The 15670-nt window shown below is 46.3% G+C and overlaps 1 protein-coding gene across 1 annotated transcript in view; it reads right to left on the bottom strand.

Annotated features, from left to right (window-relative positions):
• GJA3 (gap junction protein alpha 3) overlaps positions 1-15614 on the bottom strand; it is a 17444-nt gene extending 1830 nt beyond the window's left edge. The window contains exons 1-3 of the mRNA XM_029936188.1: positions 15520-15614; positions 15201-15286; positions 2-785 (exon numbers count right to left, since the gene is read on the bottom strand). Coding sequence (XP_029792048.1) covers positions 2-768 — 767 coding nt within the window. The 5' untranslated portion in view covers positions 769-785; positions 15201-15286; positions 15520-15614. The remainder of the gene's footprint in view (position 1; positions 786-15200; positions 15287-15519) is intronic.
• Positions 15615-15670: the final 56 nt, after the last annotated feature.

Below are 15670 nucleotides of genomic sequence, written 5' to 3'. Positions count from 1 at the left end.
CGGGCAGCCAGCGGGCAGCGGGGGGCTCGCGTCGCCGGGTCCTGGGGCCCCCCGCCCGGGCTCGGGGGAGTCCGCGCGGCGGCCGTTGGTTATGCCCTGCTTGAGCTTCTTCCAGCCCAGGTGGTAGATCTCCAGCATGTTGAGGAGGAGGGACACGCAGGCCACTGCCAGCATGAACACGATGAAGATGGTCTTCTCCGTGGGCCTGGAGATGAAGCAGTCCACCGTGTTGGGGCAGGGCCACCGGTCACAGCGGAACAGCGGCTTCAGCTCGAAGCCATACAGGAAGTACTGGCCTGCGAGGAAGCCCACCTCGAACAGCGTCTTGAAGATGATGTTGAACACATAGGTGCGCAGCAGGGCGCCAGCCATGCGGATCCGGCCGCGGTCGTCGCGCACCGTCGGCCGCTCCTGCGGGTCTACGCCCGGCGGCTCGGCGTCGCGCTCCCTCCGCTTGTCCTCCATGCGCACAAGGTGTAGCACGTGGCCCAGGTAGATGAGGGTGGGCGTGGACACGAAGATGATCTGCAGCACCCAGAAGCGGACGTGCGAGATGGGGAAGGCCCTGTCGTAGCACACGTTCTCGCAGCCGGGCTGCTGCGTGTTGCACATAAAGTCTGATTGCTCGTCGCCCCACACCTCCTCGGCGGCCGTGCCCAGCACCAGGATCCTGAAGATGAACAGGACCGTCAGCCACACCTTGCCAATGACCGTGGAGTGCTCCTGCGCGTTCTCTAGCAGCTTCCCCAGGAAGCTCCAGTCGCCCATTGCTCCAGATCGCTACCCTGCAAGGGAACACTGCAGTTAGCGGAGGGGGGGGTGCCCAATGCGGGCGGCGGGGAGGTGGCCCCCACGGGACGCTGTGCTCCCGCTTCCGGATGAGGGGGGGCTACAGAGCTCGCGACAGCACACGCGTGCAAGGGTGTGATCGAGTGTGCAGGCGCGCACCTGCCTGCGTACGTGTGCACGTGCAAGGGGGTGTTCGTGTGCAAGAGTGTGCGTGAGTGTGCAGGCGCGCGCCTGCGTGCATATGTGTGCCCGTGCAAGGGTGTGTGCGCGCGCGCGAGTATGTATCTTCCCGCTGCAGCGCTGAGCGGGGTCAGAGAAATGCCCGCAGCGCCAATGCAACTGGGAGCTACTGTTACTCAAGTGCTGGCATGAGCCAGATGCCCACAGGTGACATAAGCCCTTAAACCCTGTGTCTCCATCTAAGATGGGACGATGGTCATGGGCCATGCTCAGTGAGCTGCTTCCTAGACGAAGCAAAGGAGGGCCCGTGGGCCCCCTTGGTGATGGTAGCAGTGGTCATCAGACGCAGGGGACCAAGATTAGAAGGCGTCATCCGCGTCGCTGCTGCTCACAGGCCAGCCCCTTTCAACAGGCACTGAAAGGCAGCTCCATTCTCACTGCCATTGTCTGGGTAAGGAGAGCCATCTAACCAAGGGCACACACCAGCTCCAGCAGCGCTAAAGAATACTCTTCTCGTTTTGAATTTTAAAATGTTTTAAAATATTAATTTTTGTGAATTGGTTTGAAGACAAATACATAAAACAGGACTTTACTCATCATGACCTAAAGAAACAAATGTTAACTCTCGGAATAAACTTCCAACCCTTTGTTTTGGTCATTTGAGGTCTCTGGAGAAATATCACTCTTCACATATCCTACCACCCTCCTTGCCCCTATTGTGACTGGCATCTGCTCTATTTGGCATGTTCTTAGAAGGTAAAATACCTTAATTTAGAAACTTAATTGTTGAACATGCAACAACCCACTCTTGCAGGAAGGATGTCAGGTGATAGGGAACCATCCAGAAGACATCCTTCTTCTCCTAAACCCCAGACTGTCATGAGGTCTCTAACCTGCATCTCTGCCCCTAGCCTCAGCCCCTCCCTCCACTCTGCTGAAGCCTTTCCTCTGGTGGCACAGGACAGAAGCCTTGACGTGGGTACCGCCCATCAGTCCCTGATCCAACACTTGAGGGATACCAAGCTCCTTGTGGTCCCTGAAATGGCCTTTATGCCTTTGCACGTGCTGTTTCTTCAACTTAAAACTTGGCCCGGGCCAGGGACTGGCCTGTTGCCCTCCACTCTCCCTACAAGAGTGGCCAACTCAGGCTGCCACGGGAGCCCTGTGTTTTCTTTTCCTCCTTATCATGACCCTGGCTTAACAGCTGTTGCTCCCCTTGCATTCCAGGGCATTCTCTCCATCCTTCCACACCTCCCACCTTGCTCAGCTACAAATGGCATCCTTTCTCCTCACTGTCCCTAGACAAGCACATCCTTTCCTTGATGTCTGCAGGCAGAACAGCTGGGCAACCGGCATTTCTAGAAGTCTCTAAGAAAATACCAGTGTGGGAAATGTATTCTTTCTCCTGCCACCTTCCCTGGACAGTCCTGCCTGGCCCAGCACAGCATAATGTGCTAGTGAGGGGTCAATTCGATGTGCCTGGGAGGCTCTCCCCACAAGGCTGGTGGCATATAATAGCATGAGGGAGGGTCTGCTTGTCACAGCCTGGAGAGTGTTGCTGGCATTTCCCTGCAGGGCCAGGGAGGCAAAGTGTTCCATGATTGGGGCGTCCCCCACAGTAAAGAACTGCCCCGCCCCAAATGTCCATTGTGCACCTGTGGAGAAACATGGGGCCAAGGAAACATTTATTCAATTAGTAAATCAGACGAAGCAGGTAGGACGGCTGGCTGTGGCATCTTGTGACTCTTCTTTGGTGGCTCAGTCTCTCCAGAGTCCTTTAGGTCCAGGTGCTGCAAAACACTTTCAGATAGGTACCTGTAAAATGACATCAGGACCTCTGAGTGCAACTACAGAATCACAATGTGCTCTCATCTGCATACTTAGCCGGTGCTCTGGCAGGTGCGAAAGTGCAATTAATCCTACAGATGGGGCAACTAAAAGTGTGTCCTAAGCCTTGGGGGAGGGGGGTAGAGCCCATGGCTCACGCACTGTGCGTTGGCACACACTGACAAGGTCTTTCTGGAAAGGAGTTTAGTAGTATGTAAGAAGAGATACAAAAATCATGATGCCTTGGGGCGCCTGGGGGCTCAGCTGGTTAAGTGTCTGACTTTGGCTCAGGTCATGATCTCATCATGAGTGATCTCATCTCAATCTCGTAAATTCAAGTCCCATATGAGGCTGTGCATTGCTAGTGCGGAGCCTGGTTGGGATTCTCTCCTCCCTTTCTCTGTCCCTACCCCAGTTGTGCTTTCTCTCTCTAAAAAATAAATAAACTTAAAAAAAAATCATGATACCTCTAACCTGTAATTCTACTCCTGGGACATCATACCAAGGGAATAATAATCAGAGATGCTGAGGAATGGATGAACATGGATATTTACCACAAATTATTTATAAGAAGGAATACTTGGAAACAAAAGTGCCCACTGAAGGATGAGCAGTTAAATACATAATAGTGCCCATGGCTGGCATCGGGACTGGCTGGCCCAACTCCTATGCCCACCCTCCGCTCCCTTGCCTGCCAGTAACGTGACCAGGAAGGGAAATTCTTGCTGTCCTACCTCCTTTTGTTGCATTCAGTGAGGTCTAAGAAGCTGGCTGGGAAAGCTTCTGGTTTCCTAGTAAAAAAGCAGATGTCCTTTGCTGACACTTTGCCTGTCTTTCTATGGTGAAGACAGATGTGATGCCTGGAGTGGGGTAGTCACCTTGCAAGCATGAGGAAGTCCCAGGGCCCCTGTTGTGACACCGTGGACCTGCTGAATCAACCCCAACACAAGCTCCAGATGTACGTGAAGGGAGAAAACCCTACTTGTTCAAGTTGGGATTCCTATTGCTTGCAGACAATTCCTACACTCTCTTAAATTATTTATAGGCTAAGTCCAGGCGTACATGACAAGCTCTGATTGATTCATAGCTACTAAAATATAAGGTATTCAGTAGATATAACTTTTAAGATCATTAATGACATAAAGATACATTCATGTTATACTGATAAATGGCAAAAACATAACACAAAACCACAGCCTGCTACCGGCTATTTCCTACACTACTTTACATGCAAAGGAAGACTGAGAATGACACTTAAATGTGAACCGTAGCGTTTCTAGACCTGGGCGATTTTTATTCTCTTTTCACATTTCTTTGCATTTTCTGTAACAACTTACTACATTTATTGTCCTAAAGGATTAGTGACCATGTCTCATGTTTCAAAGTTCTAGTGTTTGACAAAAAATTTGATTCTTTTTTCATTGTTCTCTCACTACAGTGTCTACTCCTTAGATCTCTTTAATCATGTCCCTGATAAGCACACAAAAGACAAACACAATGCGTATGACATCAGCCCAATGGCAGACTGGAGAGTGACCCTGGGGTCTCTGAGATGCACCACAGAGCCTGGCGACCGTTATCACTGATGCCACAGAGCTCACGCTGGATTCTCCTGCCCCAGCAGGCCACCAGCTTCCCCCAAAGCAGGGGCTGGGCTCTTGCTAATCTGTTGCTCACTGCTGAGTCTTACCACCACCACACCTCACAGTTGGGGTTTTCTTCTGGAAAATACAGGAATGAATGAATAAAAAAATTAACCAGGTAACTGGATATCTATGACAAGGCCTGCAGTGTGGGTCAAGGCCAGATGGAAATGGGAGACTCCCCGGCAGACGTGGCCTCCACCTCCCTTCACAGCTGCCACAGTTTGCTCCAGTTGCCACGCAGATGTTCTTAGGGTGTTTTATCAATATCACTTTTGGTCCTATCTCTCATGCCAGTTCAGTACTTAGGAAAATGACAGCGTAGAGGCGAAGTCCTCTCACAACAGTGAACCTCTGCTGACTAAGTGAGCACGAGCAACAGACACAGAGGAGGCCCCATGGTCCACTGAGGGCTGACATCCAGTAAGACAAACATGAGGTGAGTGAATGAAATACCTTTCTGCTTGAAAGGAAAAAATGGGCTTATTCTTCTTGTCAACATATTGGGCCACTTGAGGACAAAACCAGAGCGGCTCTTGAGAGCTCCCAGGGCTGAGACCTTGACTTTGGAAGCTGCACGAGATCTGACTCCAGAGCCGTGGGCTGCGGCCCCCGCTTCCTAGCTCACTGCCCTCCAACAGTGGCAGTGGGTTCTATATTTGGATGTGGACATTAATCATCTCCAGGAAATAGCATTTAATTGATTTTTATGTTTATCTCTGTGCAAACTTTGATTCTGACACCACTGCATAACAAGGTCTCAGGCTGCAAATTCTAAACGCGCTTGGTCCCTGTTCTTCACACAGTTCTTCCCCTTTCAAAGTTATGTCATTTCCCCTTGGCCTTCAGGAGGTGTTAAGTGTCCCATGGATCAAGCAATGGCTATTTATTCAGTGATAGTCTTGTGCTCAATTCTGGGCCACGGTTCCATTGGATACAGTGGAAGTAAAAACATGGTCTCTATCTCGAAATCTGTGTGTGGAGATAGGAGAATTCAGGAAAATAGGGAGCTACACAGGTGCAGAGGGTCCTCAGAGAAAAAGGACATTAGTATGAGAACATGCAGCCAGGGGAGGCCAGCCGTGGGAGAATGGAATTGGAGCAGGGACTGAGAGATGTGGCTTTGGGAGGCGGTAGGGGGAAGGGAGTACATGTCGAGGCCGAAACATTGCCATGGCAGTGTGACCTGTGTGAGGAAGCGGTGGGGTTAAATGGCTGCTTCACCACGGAAGACCTGTGTCCTCCACACAAGGCAGATGCTCCGGGAACCCTGGGGGGACAAATGAATGAAAGGACATTGAGGGCCACTAAACCACTTGGAGAGTGGGGAGATATGCTTAAAGTGCTGTGCAGGAAAAACAGGGCCCCTCCAACAGCCAGCGGGGACGCAGAAAGAGTGATAATCTCCAAGTGAGTGCTGGAGGCCGGGGCTGAGTGACAGAGGCGGCACATGGAAAAAGGAAAGACAGAAAGGAGACAAGGTCTGGAGACAAAAATAAAGCAGAAGGTAGAGTCTGTCTAGAGTCAGACCAAGAAAGAGAGAGGCATGGATTAAAGACAAAGCTCACATTTCTGAGACTGAGAGGGAAAATCTGGGTGCCACTGGAAGAGGAAAAACATTGAGGGAGGCTTGCGAATTTGGGATTGGAAGGCAAGGTGAAGACTCTGGGTTTGTGACCTTCTGGATGAAAAGCAGTGGTGGGAGAGGTGAATGATGCTGTCCAGGAAAAAGCTGGAGACACAGAGTTAAAACAGGGTGGAAGAGGGTCCCAGTGTAGCTCTGTCTGGGTGAAGACAAAGCGAAGAGCTAAGGACCTACTTCAGCAGAAAACCCGGTGACTGGCGGACAAGCAGTTTGGGAAAGGACTCACTGCCCTCACCCCGTGTGGTCTGTGTCCCACGAAGGAGCGTAGGGCTGACCAATCGGGTAAGAGCCTGACACTAAGCAATGACGGAGAGCAGCGACCCCTGAACAGTGTGGAAGGAAGGGCCTTCCTCAGTGGGGGCCTGATCAGCTCTGCCAGACAAGTTCACATTGCTTGGCTTGTATTTGTTTTGTTTTCAAAATAATAATAAAACAGAAGACCCTTTCTTCTTTATAGAATTGTCCCCAACATAGAGCTTTGTCTGAGCTACTAAGATTCAAGATTTACAGTGTACTTCAGGATGCCCAAGAGCCAGCAGAGCCCAGCTCACTGCTGGGAGTGCGAGCTAGTCACATCTCCAAAGGTGCATTCTCTGAGCTGTCAATAAGACTGGAGAACGAAGGTGGCACGGAAGTGAGGGGCCAAAGGAGGACTTTGAAGCAGGAAGTGACTACCACTGTCAGCATTCTTCGTGTGTTCAAGAAGGACGGAAATAGAGAGGAGGCCCTTCGATCTCACAATAAGGAGACCACTGACGGTCTTTAAGTGCTCAGTCTAGTGGGAGTGTTAGGGCAGAAACCAAAGTCTAGGCCAGTAGTTTAAGGGGCAAAGTGTGGGAGGGAAATGGAGGCATGGTACGGAGAGCACCCGCTCAGTCAGTCTAGAGACTAAAGGAAGGACGACACAAGATGGGTATAATGTGGGTAGTAGGGCACAGTGGAGGTGTTTTCAAGCTGGGGAAGGCTGGGGGTATTTGGCACCAGAGGGGCGGAGTCACAGGGCCAGGAGCCAGGAGGCTCAGGCTGCCCAGCACCAGGATGGGGCCGAGCAGGGACGCAGACGGTGTCCTCCACGGTGATGACAAGGCTCTTCTGGGCGAGGTCAAGCAGGAGGCCATCCTCCCGGGCAAGGGCAGGACTTAAGCCCCTGGGAAGAAAAAAGGTTTGATTAGCAGGGACCGGAGAGGATGAGAAAGGGCTGGGCTCCCTGAGTTCCCTGCACAGCCAGACCTTGTGTCCACGCAGCACTTGCGGCCCCTCAGTGAGGGCTGAGTGAAGGCCCACTGTGTGTGAGGTGCTCAGTGCTGAGCACCACAGAGGAGCACTGCCTGATGCTGCAAACGCTCTGGCGGCAAAGCTGTGGGCTGGAAGAGACAGGGGAGGGGGGCCCAGGTGCTGGGAGCTGTGGGTAGACAGCTGGGGTAGGGGTAGCACAGAGGGAAGCGCAGGGGCTGCTGAGCATGGGGGGCCTCCTGGAGAGGGGACCATCAGAGCGAAGACCTTGGCCTCTGAGATGAGGACATGCATTCCAGGCAGAGGAAGGGTTTCAGCGGGGAGCAGACCTGGGGTGCTTGGGACGGAGCAGGTAGAGAGGCAGGTCAAAGAGGAAGTCTGGAGGTGGGCAGATGGTGGCAGACGCTAAAGAGAACTCTCGCTTATACTCCCAGGGAGAGAAGGCACTGGAGGGTCTGAACAGAAGAGTGATGTGATCCGACTTACATCTTCACAGGACCCCAGTGGTTGCTGTGTTGAGTGCAGCTGTGGGGGAAAGGGGGCAGGAGGCAAGGGTGACAGCAGAGGGTCCAGTGAGGAGGCTATGTTATACTCCAGAGAAGTGACAGTGGTGACAGATGGCTGAGTCTGCAAGATTCTGAAGGTAGGTCCTGCATGATGTGCCGGTGGGTCAAGGATTGGGGTAGCGCTGAGGAGAGGCCAAGGTTTCTACCCTGAACAGAAGGAAGGGGATGGCCATTTACCAAGATGGGGAGACCAGAGGTACATGATTGGGAAAGGCATGGAAATCATGAGTCCTATTTGGGAAATGTTAAGTTGGAGACATCTATTAGACATGCTAGTGTTGGGGCTAGACATAAACATTTGGGGGTGATCATCAAACCCTGAGACTGGGAGGAGGACAGGGGGCTAAAGATCAAGCCATGGGGTACTCCAGCATTTGGAGGTTGAGTACAGAAGGAGAAGCTTACAAAATAGCTTATTAGTAGGAAATGCAACTTTTAGTTAAGTTTAGTTAATACCCAAAAGGTGTCACATGTCTTTTACTTGATTCCCTTTTGTAACAATATATTGATGCTATAAGTTAGAGGTAACATAATATGAGACATGGCTAGGCAAATTAATTTTGTTAACTATAGACTGCCTGGAACATTGTGGAGTATGAGGGTCACACACAGGCTTAGCCAGGAAGAGTTCTCTCTTCAATTAGTAATGTCTGCTAAGGTTTGGTATGAGGCAGTGTGGCCCAAATGCTAACTTTCGCCATCCCTGGGTTGGCACAAACTTAAAAGAACACAGGAGGCCTAACCAGTCACAAATATGATACTATGAAAAATGGCTTATCTAACTTTCTTTTTAGCAGGTGGAAACACTATTTTCCATTAGCTTCATACCTTACCTGCCTATTTCAAGCTTTCACATTTAACACAATCATTCCCAGATGCCATGAGACCTCGCCTACAGAATTCTGTACTTAACCACAATTCTGGTCTCTTTAAAAAGGAAACAGATTTCAAATAAGTTCATCAAGATAACAATTTGATTTGCTCTATAGCCTCAACTCCAACATTTAGCATTGTCTGAGCTTCTAAGACTAAAGAGCAAGATGGGAACTAGGCTTTTAAAAGCTAGCTCCGTGCCACTTATAATTCAGGGTCACAGCAATGGGAAAAGCTCAACCACACAGACGTGCACAAAAGAGGAGAAAACCAAACCTCTGATGTTTTTGACTGAACAACATGTGAATGGTGTGGGGCATGAAAACATGAACTGTGAGATCATGACCTGAGTTGAAGTCAGACACTTAACTGACTGAGCCACCCAGGAACGCCCCCCAAATAGTTTTCTCATTATAACTTTTGATTGATTACTAATGGCACTTAGGAACATTGATTTTTCTTCTTTAAAAAAATTTTTTTTAAGGTTTACTTATTTTTGAGAGAGAGAGAGACAGAGCATGAGCAGGGGAAGGGCAGAGAGTGACACAGAATCTGCAGCAGGCTCCAGGCTCTGAGCTGTCAGCACAGAGCCTGATGGGGGGATGGAACTCAAACTGCGAGATCATGTCCTGAGCCTAAGTTGGATGCTCGACTAACGGAGCCACCCAGGCGCCCTGGAACATTGTTTTTATATATTGATTCTGTATCCAGAAACCTGTTAGAAAAGCCTCACTAGGTCAAATAGGAGGCTCCTTTGGAATTTCTATGTAACATACAACCATATCATCTGCTATTAACGATTGATTTGTTTCTTCCTCCCTTAATTCTAATTCCTGTTATTTCTTTTTCTTGTACTGACCAGTACCCCAGGCACAACGTGGAGATGGTGACATCTTTTCATATTTTTGTCTTAAACATGAACGCTTCTCAGGTTCTATTACTGAGTATGATGTTTCAACTTTTATCAGGCTAAGGAAGTTTCCTTATAATCTTTGTTGTTTGTTGGGTTTTGTTTTCTAAATCATAAGTTTCTGAATCATGGATTTACTAAGTTGGATTTAGTAAAATACATTTTTCCTGCTGTAGTGAATTTTTTAGATGGCAAAGCTCTGTATCAGTCACGACTTTATTTTTAATATACTAGCACATTCAATTCGCTACTACTTTATTCATAAGATACTAATTTATTTTGGGTCATTTGTTTATACCTAAGATTGGTATCATTTCTTTGGTACTACCATTGGATTTTGGTAAGAACATTATTTGAGCCTGAAAAACTAAAAATTTCTCTGAATAAGCTTGTATAAGAATCTCCTATAAAAGAGTTTGGGATTAACGTCTTTTTTTGAGGGGGTCCGGGGGACGCTTAGATTACAAATCCAACTTCATTGACTATTATCGACATAAATAGAATTGCTATTTAAGTCAATTTTGATAGTTTATAACTTTTAGAAAAATTTCCATTTCATCTAAGCTTCAAATTTATTGGCATAAAATTATTCATTGTATTTTCTTATGATTTTGAAACTCTATGGTATTCGTACTTATGTACAAATTGGTACTGGTTCCAAATATTGTTTAGTTGAAGATTTTATGTATTTATTTTTTTAACACTTACTTATTTTTGAGACAGAGAGAGACAGATCATGAGCAGGGGAGGGGCAGAGAGAGAGGGACACATGGAATCTGAAGCAGGCTCTAGGCTCAGAGCTGCCAGTACAGAGCCCGATGCAGGGCTTGAACTCACGAACTGTGAGATCATGACCTGAGCTGAAGTCTGACGCTAAACCACTGAACCACCCAAGGGTCCCTGAAAGTTTTTCTTTAAGGAACTAATTTTGATATGGTTGAAAAAGAATGAGAGTTTGTTATTTTTTTCCAATGTCTTATCCCATATGCTATATTTACAGTATAGAGAACAAATCTACAATAACTTTCTGTGGATCTTTTATTTTATTACAATTTTTTTAACATTTTTTTTTTTTGAGAGACAGAGAGAGACAGAGTGTGAGTTGGGGAGGGGCAGAGAGAGAGAGGGACACAGAATACAAAGCAGACTCCAGGCTCTGAGCTGTCAGCCCAGGGCCTGATGCAGGGCTCGAACCCATAACTGTGAGATCATGACCTGAGCCAACTTGGACGCTCAACCAACTGAGCCACCCAGGTGCCTCACCTATGGATCTTTTAAAAAGATTATGTAGATTTTGGTATTTGCTAGTATTAGTATAAAATATACATACATAATTTAAAGGTATCCTCAATCTTAGTGTAAAATCATTTATTACTGCACAGTTCCAGGGGATTCCTTATTTTAAATAGAAAAGGTGCATGGCTTCTACTACTTAACTTTTCAGTTATCCAATGCTCTGGCAGGAGACATCACTTTACCACACACGGATGGATTTAATTGAAATCATAAGATACTAATTTCCAACTTCTTTATCAATAATTTTAAAGCACTGTTAGAATTATATATTATTGTTGTTGGATAATAAATCTCTAGAAATATAAAATTGTTTTAAAATTTTACTTCAGGGGTGCCTGGGGGGCTCAGTCGGTTAAGCGTCTGACTTTGGCTCAGGTCATGATCTTGCAGTCTGTGAGTTTAAGCCCATTTCAGGCTCTGTGCTGATAGCACAAAGCCTGCCTCAGATCGTCGGTCTCCCTCTCTTGGGGGGAGGGCCCACCCCTGCGCACATGCCCACGTGCTCTCTCTTTAAACATTTCAAAAAAAAATTAAATAAAATTAAACTTTTTAAAAAAAGATTTTATTTTTCAAGTTATCTCTACATGCAACATGGGTCCCAAACTTACAACCTCAAGATCAAGAGCTGCACGCCTCACTGACTGAGCCACCTTCAAGTATACTTTTATTTTATTTATTAAATAAGAATGTATGTAAAACACCTGCCATCCATGTATTATTATTATCATCTCTGTATTTTCTCTTTTATGTGGGAATTTTAATTGTTTTGTGGGAGGGATTTTAAATTGTTTAGAAGTACGTGAAAAGTTGTATGCTCTTAAGTCTTGGCTAAGGTAAATATGGTTAATACTTCTCATCCTTAGTCCAGGGAAAAATTCTGTTGTTGTTGTTTTTTGACATTCTGTAACTTAAAAGCTGACTGAAAGCTGATTTTAAGTTGGGAGCAATTAAACAACTGTATTAGTTTAAAAACAAATGTCTTCAAATTTTATCTTCAAAAATTTTATATAACGACAACACTAAAAATACACCTAACTTTCTATCCACAGTATTTCCTCTTGAAATACTGTGACTAAAATAAATATTCCTACCAGAAATCAGTATTAAGTCACCATTTCCATTAGAGCTCTAATATTAAGCTAGGAAATTAACAGCTGGTTGAGCTGTTCAACTGACAGAAAAATGTAGAAAGTCTGGAGCATAATTAGAAACGCGACCATCTTCCAGAACTATTCATGCCACACGGGCTTCCTTTTTAAACCCTCCAAATGTCTTCCCTGTTCCATCACCCTGTGGAGCCTCCAGTTTTTCCTGCTGATTATTAGATGGCATTAAAAGTTTTAAAAATAACTTCTGTGAAAGACCTAAGAATACCATTGGAAGTTTCACTTATTTAAACATTTTATTTACACATTTTAGTGTAACTTAGGGTCAATTTTAACATCCTTCCGCATTAGTACTCAACTTTTAATAATTGAATAATAAAAACAAAAGTCACTACTCTTGAAATATAACTAAATTTACCAATACTTCCTGAAGGGTGGCTTGGGGCAGGGGTGAACGACAATAAAGACCATTGCAGGGGTGTTCTAGCTTACAAGCACTCTGTGCAGGATCTTGTCCTGTCTAAACACAAGATCGGGCAGCCTGAGTCTTACACCCAGTACTGGCTTCATATAGTCTGTCAGGTATAAGGTAATTTCCTGAGGAAATCCAAGTTCCATCCTTCAGGAACCTTACTCATTCAGGGAGGAGGTAGGAATCGCAGCATCTTAGAGCTAGAAGAACCTCGGAAGTGGTCTAGGTTATTCTCTTCACTTTACAGACTGGGAAATGCAAGCCCCGAGAGGGTACTGTGATTTGCCGGAGGCGGCACAGCCCACAGTGCTGAAGCTGCCACGAAAACTCCTGACTTCTGATTCTGGGTCCGTGCCCCTTCCCCGCTGCGTGACTTCCCAGGATCACACACCAGGCAGACTGTTCAGATCACAATAAAACATATGTTTAGAAATATGGGTTAGGGTACATTTTAAGCTTTTGCTTTCCTCCAGCAGCCCAAAGTGACTACAATTGTTAAATGTTAAGAACAGTCCTGTTACTCCATCATATAATTTGGAGCTGTCATTTTAAAGCAAATTCAGAAATTGTCTTTCCTTCTGTTTAGTGAACAAAACCTCACGGCCTTAGAATTATGGTATTTTATTTTTCTACTTATATTACGTGCACAAATGACATCTGTCAAAATGGTTTCTATTTTGCAATAATAATTTCTATAGTATAAATATAATTTTGCTTCTATTCAAACCTATTTTTATTAGTATATAACACAGAAATATCATCTATGTTCTATAATAAAGGATTCATTTTGAAGGTATTACAAAATGGAGGTTCATGAGTAAAATGAGTATTAGTTCATGGAGATCATGAGGTGTTCCAAATGAAAAAAATAAGTGACTTTTACAGTTCAGTATCATTAGTTTGTTAAAAGTAAATTTAAAGCAAACCATGAATTCTTCAAATTAAAGAAATGTAAGAATGCAGAAACTGTTCACATTAACCATTTTGAAGTCATGCTTTTGAAGATCAGATTTTTAAAAAAAAGCACAAGAGTAATAACTTAGTTATCATGATGAAGAATTTCCCACCACTGTAAGAACGAAAATTCAGATTGAACTTTATCACTAGTTTACTCCTTTTATGCATTATACTGAAATGGCAAAAACATAGTGTTTTTAGAGACACAGGTATGCTGTTTATGGCCACAAATATTGGACTTTTTTCCCTCTTCAATTTAGTAAACATTTATCAAACACCTACCGTGTGTTTGTCAGTGTGCTACTAATTGAGATAAGGTCTTCACCCCCAGGAGGTTCATTCACAATCTATGGGGGAGACAGACTTGCAAAAAACTGATCAAAATATAGTAGGACAAGTGTTACACTGTACTGGTAAGGCCACACCACCGCGGTGGGAGAGAGATGGACATTGTAGGCAATCATGAGTTTGGTTGAGTTTCTTAATACACAGATCCCGAGAATCACGCTATCTGTCCAGGCTGAAATACTTCTCAGAGGCCTTTCCACTATCTAGAATGTTCTGATAATATTTTGGTACACTATGTGTTTATTCATGCATTTAGGTGTAGTACTGAGCTAAAATCCTAAATACACAATACCCTATTTACTCTGTTAGGAGCATGTTCAAATAATGGTAACATCTGAAGGACTAATTATAGTTTAAATTCTTTACATACACGAGGCTCTGCAAAATATCTGTGATACATACACATAATTAAAGTTTCAAGTGTGTAGTGTAAAAGTTATTTTTGTTAAGAAAATGTACACAAAATATAAGAAACATCCAAGGAAACTGTCAAAATTCTCTTTCCTTATTGGCAGTTAAATTTGGTTACATTTCATTATTTTCAGGTGACTTTAAGCCTTTTAACATTAACTGGTTAATACAAATCGCACTGTCTAATTTGTTATAGTAGTAAAGCTTTCCTGAATTACTTTATACCACAGGGGCACGTGCACTGCCCTCGGTAGATGCTTAGCCCAACATGAATCAAACTGCTGAGCCAGTGGAATATGTGCCAAATTAGCTGTTGTTTACTTTGAACACACCGACCTCTGAAAATAAATCCCACCTTTCCTCTTTAATCTTTTAATGTTTGTTTTGCAACACATTTCACAGCGCATTGGTGGACTGTCAGTGAAGCGATGCACGCATCGTCAATCACAATCTGTCCGAGTAACAGACACCAAAGCATTCATTCACCTCTCAGCTGTTTTCATATCACCATTTTTAAATGACATATTTTGGTGATATTTCGGCAAAATAAAAACTGGGGAACTACACTTGTCCCTCAAGTCCCAGTCGCAGATTCATGAACTGAGAGTCTGCAAGCCGGGAGGAATTCTGTCCAAGGGGGCGCAGAGCAGACACCCGTCCCTGCGGTTCGCGGCGGAGCCTCCCGTGAAGGGCCTACTGCCGACTGCAGGGCAGCTCTGTCCACTCCTCCGTGGACTCCTAGACCCGAACGCACCACGGCAAGCACACGGCTCAAGACATTCGATCTTGCGCTTATAACTAAAGCATTTCTTACAAAAACAAAACTTTCAAAAAGTTTGTTAAAAGAAGCAAGCGGGCCAACAGCGTCCCTGGAAGACCCGGCTCTGCGGGGCGCACGGTGGAGCCCCGGTCCCTGCGCGGTGCTGAGTGGGTCCGGAATTTACCTCGATCTGAAGACCCCTGCGGTCTGCGGGTCCGGAGCAGCCCCACTTCCTCTCTTAAGGGGCAGAACACCGTCAAGAAGGCACACCTGCAACCCAGCCGTCGGCCACGCGCCAAGAAGAGCCACTGCTCAGCCGGGAGCGGGCGCTCTGCATACCACCAGTTATTCCAAAGTCTTCCAGAAAGTTACCCGACCCTCATCGGTAACCACGTCCCTCCCACAGCTTCCCCAAGCTCCCCCCAGGAATCCAAAGCGGCCGGGAGCGCGAAGGCGCAGCCTGCCCGGGTCCGTCCTTCCTCCCGGCGCCGCCCCGCGCTTACCCCGCTCGGCCGCCGCGCGCCCCGGGTGCGCTCCTCCCGAGCGGAGCTAACGGCCGCTCCGAGAAGGACACTTTTCTCTTACACGTGCGACGCCACTTAACGCGTGCGCCCCGCGCGCCCGCCCGGCCTCCCCGCCCCGGCGGCCATCCCC

Source organism: Suricata suricatta, chromosome 4, assembly GCF_006229205.1.
Source record: "Suricata suricatta isolate VVHF042 chromosome 4, meerkat_22Aug2017_6uvM2_HiC, whole genome shotgun sequence".
In the NCBI taxonomy this organism is placed as follows: domain Eukaryota; kingdom Metazoa; phylum Chordata; class Mammalia; order Carnivora; family Herpestidae; genus Suricata; species Suricata suricatta.
Note: the sequence above shows the minus strand (reverse complement) of the source record. Positions and strands in the feature narration are given on the sequence as shown.